General features: G+C 38.5%; 1 protein-coding gene across 1 annotated transcript; it reads left to right on the top strand.

The window, feature by feature from the left end:
- Nucleotides 1-967: 967 nt before the first annotated feature.
- snx18a (sorting nexin 18a) lies at nucleotides 968-14,813 on the top strand. Its single transcript, XM_024275637.2, has 2 exons — nucleotides 968-2,721; nucleotides 14,443-14,813. The coding sequence occupies exons 1-2, from the start codon at nucleotides 1,278-1,280 to the stop codon at nucleotides 14,694-14,696; spliced, it is 1,698 nt and encodes a 565-aa protein (XP_024131405.1). The 5' UTR covers nucleotides 968-1,277; the 3' UTR covers nucleotides 14,697-14,813.
- The last annotated feature ends 7 nt before the right edge of the window (nucleotides 14,814-14,820 follow it).

Below are 14,820 nucleotides of genomic sequence, written 5' to 3'. Positions count from 1 at the left end.
TTAAACCTTTGTAGAGAAATTTTATCAGTAATGTTTTTGGCTATTTAGCCTGTTTAAGGAAAAAAAAAGATTTAATTTTTCTAATGCAGATATTCACCTTTATATTCATGTATTTATGAATGTTACATTTACCAACTAAATAATGAGTTAGCAAGCTAAACATTTAATTTATTATTAGCCTATACAAACTAAATATTTTATTTTATAAATTTCACTTTAATTAAATTAATTTTATTAAACCTTTTTAAAAAAATATTTAGCCCTAAACTAAATATTTAGTTTGGAAAATAAACATTTAGGTCAGACCTAAATATTATCCAAACTAAATATTTAAGTTTATAAAATTATACATATAGTTTGTAAACTACATATATAATTATAAAATAAATATTTGGTCAGCAAGCTAAATATTTATTGTATAATTATAAATTTAGCTTATAGAATAAACATTTAATTTTAAACATTTAACTTAACTTTTATTAAAATGGTTAAATAAAGAAATAAAGTTCGCAAAATAAACATTTAGGTCAGATCAAAATATTTTCCAAACTAAATATTTTGTTAAAAGGTTTAATAAAATTAAGATTATAAATTAAATATTTAGCTTGTAAGCTAAACATATAATTATAAAACAAATATTTAACTTAAAATTAAATATTTAGCTTGCTAACTAAATATTTTGTTAGAAAATGTAACATTTATAAATATAAAAATTAAAAGTTGAAAATGTGCATTTCAAAAATGTTTTTTTTTATCTTAAAACAGACTCAATAACCAAAAATATTACAGTTAAAATTTCGCTATGTAGCATTACAAATGGTATTCCATCAAAATTATGTAAGAACATGTTAAAAACACTTTTTTTTTATAGCATCTGGTCTTCTGAATGCCAGAGTTGATCTGTTTTTGTAGCTGTCGGCGGTTGATTGTTTCTGTCTGTCGGGGAACCTCGCTCGCTCGCTCGCTCCGCGCTCGGTTGGTCGTCCTGTTGCCTGAGCTGCTGCTGCTGCTGCGCGCCGCTTAAAGGCAGAAGCGTCTGAGCAGAAGGGAGAGGAGGGAGGCAGAAGAGGAGCTCTTTACCACCACCTTTACCTCTGGATTTAACCCACGCGAGTTCCAGGAGGAGGAAGGAGCAACCGCGGAAGGATACAGGGAGGCTTTGCGGTCAGTGCGCGCAGTTTGGGGGGCGTAGTAGCGCTCGTCCCGCTGCCCCTCCGTCCCCGGCCATCCAGCCGTGAGTGAGCCCGCTGACCCGTGTCCTCCAGCTGCGGTGAATCATGGCGCTCAGGGCCAGAGTGCTGTACGACTTCACCTCCGAGAACCCGGGGGAGCTGTCGGTGAAGGAGAGCGAGGTCCTAACTTTGTACAGCGAGCAGGACATCGAGGGCTGGCTCGAGGGGGCGAACAGCCGCGGGGAGCGAGGGCTCTTCCCCGCGTCCTACGTGGAGATCCTGAGGAGCGACAACAGCTGCAGAACATCTGCCGACACTTTCGCGGACTCTCGGTACTCCAACGCGAAGCCCTCGGGGTTCGACGGCACTTTCCAGCAGCCCCCGGTGGAGCCCTTTCCCAAGTCCTCCTCGAGTCTGTCGACTTTCTCCGTTCCGCTAACGCAGGCCAGCGACGACGACTGGGACGATGACTGGGATGACAGCTCCACGGTGGCGGATGAGCCTGTAGGGGGGAGGTACCACGAAGGTAACGGACCCTCCACCTACAGAGTGTCCACCTCCACGGGGTCCAGAGGAAACGCGCAGCATGCCAAGAGCTCAGCCACAGTCAGCAGAAACCTGAACAGGTTCTCCACCTTCGTCAAGTCAGGTGGAGAAGCCTTTGTTCTGGGGGAGGCTGCAGGCTTTGTGAAGGATGGAGACAAGATCTGTGTGGTGATGGGTCAGTATGGTCCAGAGTGGCAGGAGAACCCTTACCCCTTCACCTGCGCCATCGATGACCCCACCAAACAGACCAAATTCAAGGGCATGAAAAGCTACATCTCCTATAAGCTGACACCCACACACACGCAGAACCCAGTGAACAGGAGGTACAAGCACTTTGACTGGCTTTACGCCCGCCTGGTGGAGAAGTTTCCCGTCATCTCGGTGCCACACATCCCAGAGAAGCAGGCCACAGGTCGCTTTGAGGAGGACTTCATCTCCAAGAGGAGGAAAGGCCTCATGTGGTGGATGAACCACATGACCAGCCACCCCGTCCTGGCCCGCTGTGACGTTTTCCAGCACTTCCTCACCTGCAACAGTGCAGATGAGAAGGCCTGGAAGCAAGGCAAGAGGAAGGCGGAGAAGGACGACATGGTGGGAGCCAACTTCTTCCTCACCATCAGCCCCCCGGCGGCTCCTCTGGACTTCCAGGAGGTGGAGAGCAAAGTCGACGGATTCAAGACCTTCTCCAAAAGAATGGACGACAGCACCCTGCAGCTCCACGCCACGGTCAGCGAGTTCGCACGCAAGCAGATGAGCGGCTTCAAGAAGGAGTATCAGAAAGTCGGAATGTCCTTCAAGTTTCTGAGCCAAGCCTTCGAGATGGACCAGCAGACGTATTCCGCAGGACTCAACCACGCCATCTCCTTCACCGGAGACACGTACGAAGCAATCGGGGAGTACTTTTCAGAGCAGCCCAGCAGGGATCTGGACCCAGTCATGGATTTGTTAGCTCTTTACCAAGGACACCTGGCAAACTACCCAGACATCATCCATGTACAGAAAGGTAAACACAGAACAAACACTAAGTTCTCGAAACCTCTAAAACGGCACACAAAAACTAGACTTAAAGACCCACTCTGATCATCTATTGATCGTTTCAAAGACGCATTCAGATGAACATTGTGTTTCTAGCATGTTCTTGTGGTAATGGATGGCATATTTGAAGAAAATTAATCTTAAAACAGCACTTCTGAGTATTTTTTCAATTAAAATCATGAATCGGGAGCAGACAAAAAAATACAGGTGGAAAAAGTTTCTAGAATGTGATCTAGAAGCTCCTACGTCTTTGTTTTCCTCAATCCAAGCTGCATCTGGTTCAGAGAATCTGGTACCAATAATGTTAGGTTGGGGTGTGAGGGGCTGTAAGCTAGGGGGAGATCACATAAACCAGGGGTGTCAATCACACAGGGGGCCAAAATCCAAAACATACAGTAGGTCGCGGGCCAAACATCATGACAAAAAAATAAAATAAATAAATAAATATGTTAAACTTTAAAAACATTTAAAGACATAACTTTTAAATCATAAATATGAATAAAAACAGAGAGGAATATTATTCCAGAATTAATCAACTTAAACCTTAAATAACTTTCAATATTTTGCTCTCCATAATAAAATATTTTGTCAAAATTACAGTTAGAAATAAAGTAAATGGTGAAAGAAAAAAACCTTCAAATTTCTTGTAAGTCATGTTTAAAAAAATTAACTTGTAAATATCCCAAAATATTTTGCTCTCCATTAAAAAATATATCCTGTCACAATTATACAAGGTAACATTGGGCCATTATTATTATTAATAATAATATAAAAGGATCTGGAGGGCCGGATATAATTACCCTGCGGGCCGGATCCGGCCCCTGGGCCTTGACTTTGATATAATGGATGATGGGAGGGGGGCGGGACAACCCAGATTCAAATTTCTACTGAACTCCTACCCCTCTGCCAAAATATGTTGCTACCACTCGATGATGTCATCAATAATTGCCGGTTAGCTACGTTAGCGCGGAGCTGCTAGCACTCGAAAGTACATAATAAAATCTACGTTTAACAATGTTTTTATGACTTTAAAAAGAGTCACATAAAAAAAGTTTCAGGGAGGTATTTGGATTTTCCATAAGTTCTGGGCGGGACTGTTGGCATGGAGCAATCCCGCCCCCCCTTCCCGTCATTCAGTTCCAGCTCAGATGAGGAAAACAAAGACGTTCATGGATCTATTCATCTACAAGTTGATGCATCAGAATGGACGGGAGCTTTTGGCCCACCCAACATGATTTTTGTCACAAATACAACGTGACTCATAATAATTTGATTGAAGAAATACTCATTATTTCATATTTAACTTTAATTTTTGATATATATGTTCTCTATCATTAGAACAATGTCACTAAAACATGTTAAAAACACAATTTTCATCTTTAAAAAAGTGATAATAATCCAATTAATTAACAGACTTTGTATAATATGTTACAGCACAGCCAAATGTTTGTAATTTATGAAGATGAAGATCATTTGATGAGTTACGGGCTAGTGATGCTGTTGGTGCAACAGCACTAAACAAACAGGCGTGTTTGCGTTTTGAAACTGCTTGACGTGTTCGACCCAGCTGCTCGCTGAGGAGGGAGGCTCCCAGTTTTCTCTGTTTTATTTTCCGTGGCTGCCAATGCGGCGACACTCACCATCCCTCCAAACAAAACAAGATTAACAACTAACTCCTCCAGGAACAACTGACCACATCTTTTCCAGTCAGATAGACCCGTTTGTTCTGCTAATCTAGGGCGTTTATTCTAATTTTTCCTCTGGGTGTTGACACTTTTTGTAAGGTTTTTTGCTAAACCACGGTGGTTCTGTCGAGAGAATTTCTCACACTTGCTATCTCGTGAAGTGCACACTAGTTTCTTCCTTTTAGAAAGAGGAAATGATGATCTTATTCTGGTGGGGGTTAAGTATTTATATTGATCATTGCCAGCTTCTTTTGGAAATGTGTTTTTAAAACTTGCATTTCACAGTCTAAGATTTTGTAAACAAAATTTAAAATGACAGTTATTACAATTCTTAAATCCCAGGAGAGATATCTTTTTTTTCTTTAATGCTTCCCACTTCTTCATCTTTTCAGACTTGTCTTTCATTTTCTGCAAACATCACAACAAATATTGAGCTGTCTAAATGTTCTCAGATATGAATTTTACATGAAACACTCCAAACTAGAGACAATATTTAGGTTCTATGGGTTTTTAAAAACATTATGATTTCATTACTCGATAGCCGGTTTAAGATATCGATCTTTATAGGTTGTTTACTTCCATAGAGTGAGTTAATGGCAGATAGACATGTTTTTGATGTGCATGCAGAGTTTTAGGGGCCCCAGAGGGATGCCTTGGAGAACAAATACTTTCTGTCAATAGGGAAGGACTGTGTCCAGTTCAATCTGCTGTAATAAAAATGATTTTTTCTGAAAGAATTGATTTCATTTGATGGTTAAACACTAATAATGTTTAGGTTGAAGTAGGATTCACATTCTATATGATCTACATGTATGTGAAAGTAACATGAGACAAAGCGAACCACTCCTTCTTTCATGTGAACTTGACTGACTGCTCTGTACTTGGATTTTTCATTTTACTATCAGATTATCATTTAGCACCTAAACTGTTCTGCGTTTCTGGATTTTAACAACTACAAACTAGGATTTTGTGCTTCTTCAGTTTTTTTCTTATAAACCTGTTGACTGTGTCAGTCCAGTTCTCTATATACAGTCAGGGGCTAAACCTCTGTGGTCATTGTTTAGATGATGTGAGGTCATGCCGGTGGTTAAAGTTTCACATTGTGCTGGTGACTGTGCCTGCAAAAATCTTGGTTTGATCTTCATTCGCGCCACAATGGACGAGGTGGTGGGGGGTGGAAACGGGACAGACTGTATTTAGGCGGCGCAAACTTCCCAGTCGGCTCAAATCAAGGCTGTCCACAACCCAAATAAGGGTGTCGGATCGTCTCGGCGCAGGCCGGTGTGATATTATTCCGCGGATAAGACATTTGGAAGACCTTGCTTCAGGCGTGATATTAAGAAAAGCTCCTTGATACAGGAGAGACAATGGGGAAGAAAAGAAGTTGCTTTATTTTTCTGTTTAGTTAAGACTAGTTGAACCAGCTTTTTACCAAGTTTTGCTTTCCTTTTTCCTAAAATCGTTATGCAAGCAGAGACACATTCCACATGTATCTTCACTGTTGGGAAAAGAAGGGTTCAGTGTGCCAGAGGTCACAGGGACGTCCTGTTTCAAGTCGGTGGTGACGTGGGAATTCATACTTTGCATTTACACTATTAAATACTTTAGTAAGTAATGTAGTCATGGGCTTGCAGCAGCTACAAATGGAGCAGAAGTTGTTGGTTTCCCTCATCCTGTGTTGGGGCTCTTTCTTCAGGCCTCTAATGTTGGTTTGTGGTATTATCTCTCTTGACTGCACTTGGTGGAAATGTCCGCTCACCTGTTGTTGTCTGTGTCTGCACTCCGTCCCCACATCTGACGACGAGCCAGGCCCCACCTGCTGCTGTGAAGTGAAGCGCACATTTCCTTCATGTGGCTGAACAATCAGTTTAGATTGAAAGAGAACTCATCTGTGACTATCGTAGCAGTGAAACTGTCAACCATCCAAGTAAAGAAAAAAAACAGAGTGAATCATGTTTAAGGGTTTTCCTCTGCAGAAGAAAAATGTTTCTACTTCCTTCTCTTCTATAGGAAATACTTACAAAAAGAAAAAAAACAGTTATTTGTATTTTAAGCTTGAACTTTGACTGAATTCCACTTTTTACTTCCTGACTGTTTTAATTATTTTTTCAGTACAACAGATACTAGTTAGTTTATTTTAATTTTATTCCAGTGAAGGGAAGCGTTCCTGCTTAGCTTCTTTAACAAACTCCACATTGATCTCCACTTCTACAAGGACGCGATCACCTATTGATCTTCAGCTCCTAAATCAAAGGAACTGGTCAAATCACATCATTTATTTTCAGAAAAATTCTTGCATTATTGGCAGAAAAAGCGTACATCGGAAGGGATAGAAAATCTTTGTGATGGTGACAAAAATTGCTGAATCTTTGAATTTATCCAGGAAAACTTGGATAACAATTCAAATTTAATTCCAACAACAACTTTTTTTTATTCCCAAAGTGGCAATTCTGTTTTTTTCTTTTAAGGTGCAGTGTGGCTTAAAAATTCACATGACACAGGAGCTTTAAAAAAAGAGAGAAAGGAGGAGAAATGAGGAGATGCCCATTATTGAATGTTAGAAACAATATACAAAGAGGAAAGTTTTTTTTTTTTTTTTTTTTTAAGCACAGCTTGAGTTTTCCTTCTGCCGGAGATGTTTTATTTTGAAAAAATGTACATTATTGTGGTTTTCAATCAGGGTATTGTGCACAGACTAAACCATTCTGTCCATGGAGATAAAAAAACAGATTGTTTCAGCAATTTGAGCGGCAGACGTGGCGCATTAAAACTTAAATAATCTGAAGCTTGGCGAAATTGATGCGCTGCGTCAACCAATCACATGGGGTAATACAGCTGTCGAAAACAAACGTATTTATAAAGAAAAAGTTATATTCATAAATACAAAATTGTGCACAAATTCATACTTTGAGCACAATAGTTTGCAGAAAAAAAAGAAAAACATTTAGTTTTATGTTTAACGTGTATTTTTTATTATGATTTCTTTCTTCCGTTAACAACCTGTCAAAAATACGCCACGGAGTCACAAGCTCACTGATGGCGGTTCTGCTGCCAAACACTGGAGCCAAACTATAACCACTAGGAGTAACTTTGACACATGGGTGGGAACCGAATCTGCAATGTCCGAATCAGAGGTCAGGACGACTGTGGCGGCCGTGGACGATCTGGGAAAGGAAAACTTTCGTTTGTACAATTTCACACACTGGCTGCAAGGTTAAATCTACAACCTCAACCAAAGTTTTAATGATTGAAAAGAGGCCACCATCTTGAATTTAAAAAAAAAAAAAAATCTATCGCCTCCGAACACCTCAAACATTATTAGGAAGCTACTCCGGGATAAAATGTTGGATTTTGAAGTTTTAGATTTTTGATGCCGTTAGTTGGCATGGCTCGCTCACAAAGGTACGCTACTCTGTTCCTCGTACAATTTTTCAGAACGTGGTGAAAATTTAAATTGGTTGACTCAAGCTGAACAAAACAAAACAACACAATATATGAGCTTATTAGAAATGTGTGGGCGTGGCTAACAAAAACCGTCCGTTGCTAAGGAAATTCAAAAACTTACTTTTGTTAATTCTTGTAAAAATGACATAAACCTGTTCATCACCTCCAGGTGACCAAAAGATAAGATAGTTGCTATGGAGATAAACCAACAGAAAAGTCTAAATTTTGAAGAATTTCTTTTTTTTTATAAATTTGTTACGTGCAGCTCTGATGGGGTGGCAGGACAGAGGGGGAGGATAAGGTGCATTTCGCAGCCGCTCAGCCATTGACGGTCGAGCACCTGCGGGCCACAAAACGTCACTTTTAGCTTTAAATAATGTGTAGTTTCACTTTTAAAATGATGAATCAGTTCAATTTTGTTTCATAAATGCAGATTTAGTTTGATTTTTAGTTCAGCACAAGAATACGTTTCTTTTTCAATTTAATTCTATTAAAATATAGTTTTTTTCCCAGCTAAATAAAGTTTTTTTTTTTTTACATAAATTGTTATATAACTCAAAATAGGTGACAGTTGAATTATTAAAACAAGTAATTTCAAATAAAATTTAATAAAAGCAGTTCTTATAAAAAGAAAGTTACTTTAAAAAGAAAATTCACTTGTGGATTTGATTTAATATTTTTTTTCTAAGATTGATTCCGTTTAGACTAATTTTTAAAACATACTCCTGATATTGAAAGATTGAGTCGCTGCAGGATGTGGCATCTCTGAAAAAACCCCTTCCGGTTATTAAATTCAGTTTACAAATCCCTCAAACATTCTTCACTTTATCTCCCGTTTTGTGACATCCAACAAACACTCCTACAACCAGTAATTCACCTACTTTTATTAGCACAGAAGACACAGACCACAGAATGACCCTAATGACGGATGAGAAGAGGATGTTGCTTTTCCTGATGAGTCAACAGTAAACTTGCAGGTCTGTCTGCTGCATTGTTGCAGCCCAGTCGTCTGTTTTGTGTCGCACCGGTGAATGACCGGATGAAATGAGATGGGGATGGCCACATGCTCGCTCCAGTCTGGTTGTGTAACGGAGGAGTTGCATAAGCTCTGAATGATTCCTAACAGTAAGTCCAGGAGGGCTCAGTGCCATGTCTGTCCACCCGGGGAGGACTTCTGCTGCTGGTTCCTGCTGGATTTGGAGCTCTGCGTCCTGAGAGTCCAAAGATCTGCAAACCTAAACCAATAATATTTAGTACTTAACACCTTTAAAGGCCTAATTTAATGTGAGATTAAATGCAATTCTACTTGTTCTTTCCTATAAACCTAATTATTTATATAAAAAAGTACATCTTCTTATCTAGAAATGATTGGCATTTTTATTTTGTTTGTTTGCTTTTTGAATTTGACCACAAAATTTGATTCAGTATTACAAATATTTAGCAGTAATCATCTGAAGTTAATTAAAAGTATTTCATATTCCTAGAAGCAGCATGTTTTATCCAATCGTCTTTTAATGAGGAACAATTCAAGCAGCTGTTTGCATTATCAATCATATTAACCACCGCTTTCACTCAGAATGTAACAAGATTTTTAGTTTTCCTGGCTGACGGATGATTATTATTGATCTCCAAAAATGGGCTTATATTGATATGAATTTAACTGAATTCGCACACAATTTTTTTTAGTAGATAAAAGATTCATTTGGATTGAATTTCCTCTGTAGTCGCCAACTGACCTATTTCAATTATGCAGCTTATGTATTTTGTTTATGAAAAAAACTAGTGTTATACAGTGCTATACGAATTTTAATCATTGACTGTACATGACATTTGAACCAAGTGTGTGTGACATCATCCATAGAAAACTGCGTACTTCCTGCTCCAATAAAATGAAAATAATAGTCCAATTTTCTCGCGACATGGACGTCGCCATGTTGGAGCCAGACGATGTAAGTGAGCCAAGTCGGTCTGAGCCATCGTTTCTATGGCAACCATTCCGGCCAATCAGGAGTGAGCTTGTTGGAAGCTCCGCTGAAAAGCGGACTCGGTAGAATCAAACATTTTTAATGTTCAATCAGATGTTGAGACATCTGATTGGCCAGTTTATAACTAGCAATAAAAAAATATGAAAAAAAATGAGCTAGAACATCTTAAAAAAAAGTCTCTTAGCAAGATTAGTTATTCTGAGAAATATAAAGACTGAGGAAAAGCTGTTTATTTCTCAATTGAAGTCTACAACATTTTGGGTTCTTTGAACCAGCGGATACACGGGGGGGAGGGGGGGGGTCCAGTTCTCATATACAGTCAGTTGTTTTTAACATAAAATGACAGAACTTTGAATGGGGATGTTTTGATATTCAATTAAAATAAGCCAACATTAGCAAAAAAAGTTCAGTATCACACATCCTTGATTAGAAACATGAATTAATAAAAGCAATCAGGATTTTAAGGCTCAGTAAAACACAATTTTGAAATGCCAAATTAGAATTGTAACATTTGTAAATACTTTTATAATGAAAATATCCTTTTTTAAAAACCACCTCAGCTTTTTTTAAATTTAAAGCAACCTTTCTTTGAAAAGAGAACTTTGCACCTCCTTTGCAGAAGTGTTTTTTTCTAGTAATTTTATTAGTGGGTTTGTTTTTCCTGTAAGCTCTTTTGCACGAGCTGCAAAACTTCATGCATTTGCATCTTAAATTGCTGACGCCATCTTCTCTCACTGAACTTTTGTCCTTCTTTTAAAGTCTCCATGGTAATAATTATGTCGTTTTACTCCATTAGCGAGCTTTTAAAACACAGGAAGCTTTAGGCCCTGTGGGAATTTTTTGCTCATCTGTGCTTTTTTTGTCGTCTGGTTGAGTTTATGTTTAAAGTAATTTAAAAGCTCTTTGCAGAATGAATAGATGAGTAAAAATACACAGAACATCACTAGAGTTTGAGAGGAAGGAAGGGTACTTTCTTGGGGAAATTGCCCATAATGACTTCCCTCTTGTAAACAATGAGAAGAAGCTGATTGGTAGTTGCAGAAAAACCATTAGGTGTCCGTCATCTCATATTTCAGGAATTAAAAAAAGGATAATTAAAGGTTTGATGACTCAGCAGCACACATAATGACGCTTAAAGAAATTCCGTGCTGGTCAAAACAGGACGTTCTTCCTGATCTTCCCTCAGCTCTCGGTGGATTAGGCTTGTCAAACACCTTGCAAGATGTCGAACTTGTGTTGCTTAATAGCGTCTGCCATTGCAAACAGTTGCAGCATGTCAGTGTCAACACTCCCATCACATCTTCGTGACCCACAACTGTTCTGTGTTTGAGAGTGTTGACCAAACAAGGAGGACGCTGCCTTTACTGATCAGGTCTACACATCCGGCTGGTTCGCACGCTCACCTCACAGCGAGAGGCTCAAATCTTGGCTCGCATGTAGATTTTCTCTGGTAACTCCAGCTTCCTCCCACAGGCTAAAACACATATGTCATAGGTGAATTGATGATTTTAAAGTGTCCCTATGTTCGAATCTGATAGTGTGTCTCTGTGATGGACTCATGACTTGTCCAGAGTGTGCCCTACTTTCACCCAACAGTGGCTAGGATAGGCTCCAGCAACTTTGACTTTAAAAGGGATGCACTCCATACCATATATAGTAATTATGATTTAATCTTCAAACATGTCTGTGTTTTTGGTGTTTTGTTCTTGTGCCATTTTTCTAATGATGGAGGACATATAGAAAGACATTTCAGAGTATTTCTCCATTGAAATTATAGTGAATTTGTCAGAAGCAGACCTAAATAATTTTAATTAGGAAAGAAGCGTATTTGTTATAGAAAATATACTGGGCGGGGGTCAAGCTCTCTGATGCATCCACTTGTACACGACTAGATTCATGCACGTCTTTGTCTGAGCTGGCATCTGGTTCCAAATAATGTATGACTGGATAGCTCCATTATTTTTCTCTATTTTACTTTTTTTTGTTTGTTTCATTTCCACAAGAAAACTTATACGTTAAACCAATGCAAGACATCTTATGCAGGGGAAATGAAAGGGAGAAGAATGAAGAAAAACTTGTTGCTCTCCCTGTTACATGCATACCTTCAACAAAAAGCAAAAGGTGCATCTACAATGCAACTTAAATGTCCATGCAATATAGAAAAATCAAAAACGGTTGAGAATAACATAAAAAATTAGGTAATTTATAAGTATCTTCTTTTTTAACCTTTTTAACATCAGTAAAACTACAAAAAATAATTAGTTGGATACTTGTTTTCATTCTTGGACAAGTTTTTTTGAATGTGATTGATTCAGTTTCTTTAGTTGATTTGTTTTAGATTGTTCGATATGCGAACCTCTTGAACTGAAATACATCCTTCTTCACTTTTTGCATTGAATATTGGTAATGAGAAAATCTCACAATTTTTTTTCCACCAGTAGATTTCGAGTGTGAGGGGCTGTAAGCTAGCGGGAGAGTGTGTTAACAGAGAGCTTTCAGTTAAGGGTGACAGGGAGGGGGTGTGGGGTTGTTCTGTGCCAACGATTCTGCACACAACTCAGAGGTGAATAACTCGTGAACTGCAGAAACTGTCTTCAAAAACAACACCGATTTTGTCTAAAAACAGCATAATCGTAATTAACTGGGAACGCTTTAAAGTGGATCAAGAGATGATCAGAGTGGGACTTTAAGTTGCTGTCTGGTTGCAAAGACAGCAGTCGGTCAACAAAGCATTAGAGTAAAAAAGAAAAAAAAGAAAAAGTGGTTTCCTGGAACTTGATAAAAAAAGTTGTTTCCATGAGAGCAAAGTCGAGGTTTGCAAAAGAAGTGCACCACAAGTTAGGAGGTGTGTTTGGGGAGGTGATAGTCTGAAGATGCACAAACAAGTGTGTCGGTGGTCCTTAACCACACAACTCAACCACAACTACTTCTATGCAGTTTGAAAAACCTGATAGTGCTTTCATAATGATTATGAAGCCCTGTTCATGTTTCCACAGAAGATTAGATTATTTTTCCCACCATCACATTCATGGTAAAGATACTACTTCGCGTTTTCAAACAGCCTAACAGCTGCAGCTCAGTGAAGACTAACTCTTTACCTTATTTCAAATGTGTATAAAAGAAACTTAAAATACTTCTATCTGCACTCTTGAGTAGGGCTGGGTTAATAAAATCAATTAATCGATCTGAATTAATCTAAGCTTAATAGATCAACAATCGATACATACAAGTAAAAATCAATCCAACTCATAATGCTAGAGTCCGCTAGCTTGATGCTAACCTATAATGGGATTTCCCATTGGACGACTAATGCTAACACTCAGTCGACCTAAACATACATTTCTGAATAAATGAACATCTTTATAAACTCACAGACATGAATTTTCCAATCTCTTTTAAGGAAATATGTTTTTAACCTTTAACTACCCAAAAAACAAAAAAAAATCACCAATAAAAGGTATTTTTCTGCTGCTTGTTGCCTTGGTACGGAGGCCCTAAGGGGACATCGAATAAAAGCAATTTAAGTGAAAAAAATACATAGACAAATCTGGATAGTATCTGGTGCACACCAGTTACAATTTTTTCACTTTAATTTTTTAGGAAAAAAAAGAATGTTCTGTTTAGTAACTGGTGCACACCAGATAGTAACTAAAAAGAATTTTTTTTTTCTAAAAATTGTAGTAAAAAAAACTGGTGCGGACCAGTTACTATCTGTTGCACATCAGTCAGTAGCTAGATTTTCTTTTTTCAATTTTTAGGGAAAAACATTTTTTTTCTTCAACTTTTTTTCTTCTATGTTCCTTTAGGGGCTCCGTACCTTGAGGAATAATACACACAATCAATATTTGTAAAAAAAAATGTCTTCTAATTGTTCCCAACCATTTGGTTGAGCAAGAAGTTAAAGGGTTAATTTACCCATCTGTGGTCTAAGTGATCGTTTTTTTGCTCATCCTTTCTTCTTCTTCTGGAATAAGCTGTAATCCTATTGCGTAATCGCCACCTAGTGGCCAAACTGAAACACCCTCCAGGAGAGGCAGAACAATTGTCTGTTTGGGAATCCATGTAACACTGAATGGTATTAACAAATTTCATAATTTCACTAATACATTTTACAGTATGTGAACTGTATTAGATTAATATGAATATCTTCAAAGCATGTATAGGTTATTAATATATTTCTAAACAAATTTGTCTAAATGTGTAAATTCAAAATTAAATTGAGTGGATCAAATTAATGTAAAAAATCGGAATGATATTGATCTAAATTGAATCAAATCGATTCTGGAAATTATTGATGACACGAAGCCCTACTTTTGAGCACAACTATGTCGGTGCCAACTAAACTACTTCTAACCCTACGGCTACAGAGGTTTCCTTATCAGACATGAAGTGACTTGAGGGAGTTTACAGAGAGGCTGAGATCGCAACTGTAGGATAGTAGTGTTGAAAATTACAGTATTTTCTGGAATATAAGTCGCAGGAGACCAAAAAATGCATTATAAGGAAGAAAACTTATTAAAACTTATTTAAACTTATTTTTAAAAATGTTTTAACTATTTCGTTTTTCCCTCACAGGAGCTCTGACCAAGGTGAAAGACAGCCAAAAACACGTGGAGGAGGGCAAGATGGACCGGGCCCAGGCGGACGGCATCAGCGACCGCTGCAACATCATCTCCTACGCCACGCTTGCCGAGATCCAGCACTTCCACCAGATCCGAGTGCGGGACTTCAAGGCTCAGATGCAGCACTACCTGCAGCAGCAGATCACCTTTTTCCAGAAAATCACAGGAAAACTAGAAGAAGCCCTGCAGAAGTATGACAGCGCCTAATAACGGATCACTTTTAAACACTGCTTTGTCCTTGAACATGAAGGAGCATTTCAGCTGCCAGGATCAGCCACTGCTACGATGTGGCAGAAGAGCTGGACATTCAAGAATAAGACCCAAAAGAAGG

The sequence above is a fragment of the Oryzias melastigma genome, linkage group LG9 (assembly GCF_002922805.2).
Source record: "Oryzias melastigma strain HK-1 linkage group LG9, ASM292280v2, whole genome shotgun sequence".
Taxonomy (NCBI): Eukaryota; Metazoa; Chordata; class Actinopteri; order Beloniformes; family Adrianichthyidae; genus Oryzias; species Oryzias melastigma.
This window is presented reverse-complemented; position numbering and strand designations above follow the sequence as displayed.

Bases quoted from the DNA above. Each gene is read 5' to 3' on its own strand.
- snx18a (XM_024275637.2), top strand. From the start codon at position 1,278: ATGGCGCTCAGGGCCAGAGTGCTGTACGACTTCACCTCCGAGAACCCG. The intron at 2,722-14,442 runs GTAAACACAGAA...TTTCCCTCACAG, and splicing joins CATCATCCATGTACAGAAAG to GAGCTCTGACCAAGGTGAAA.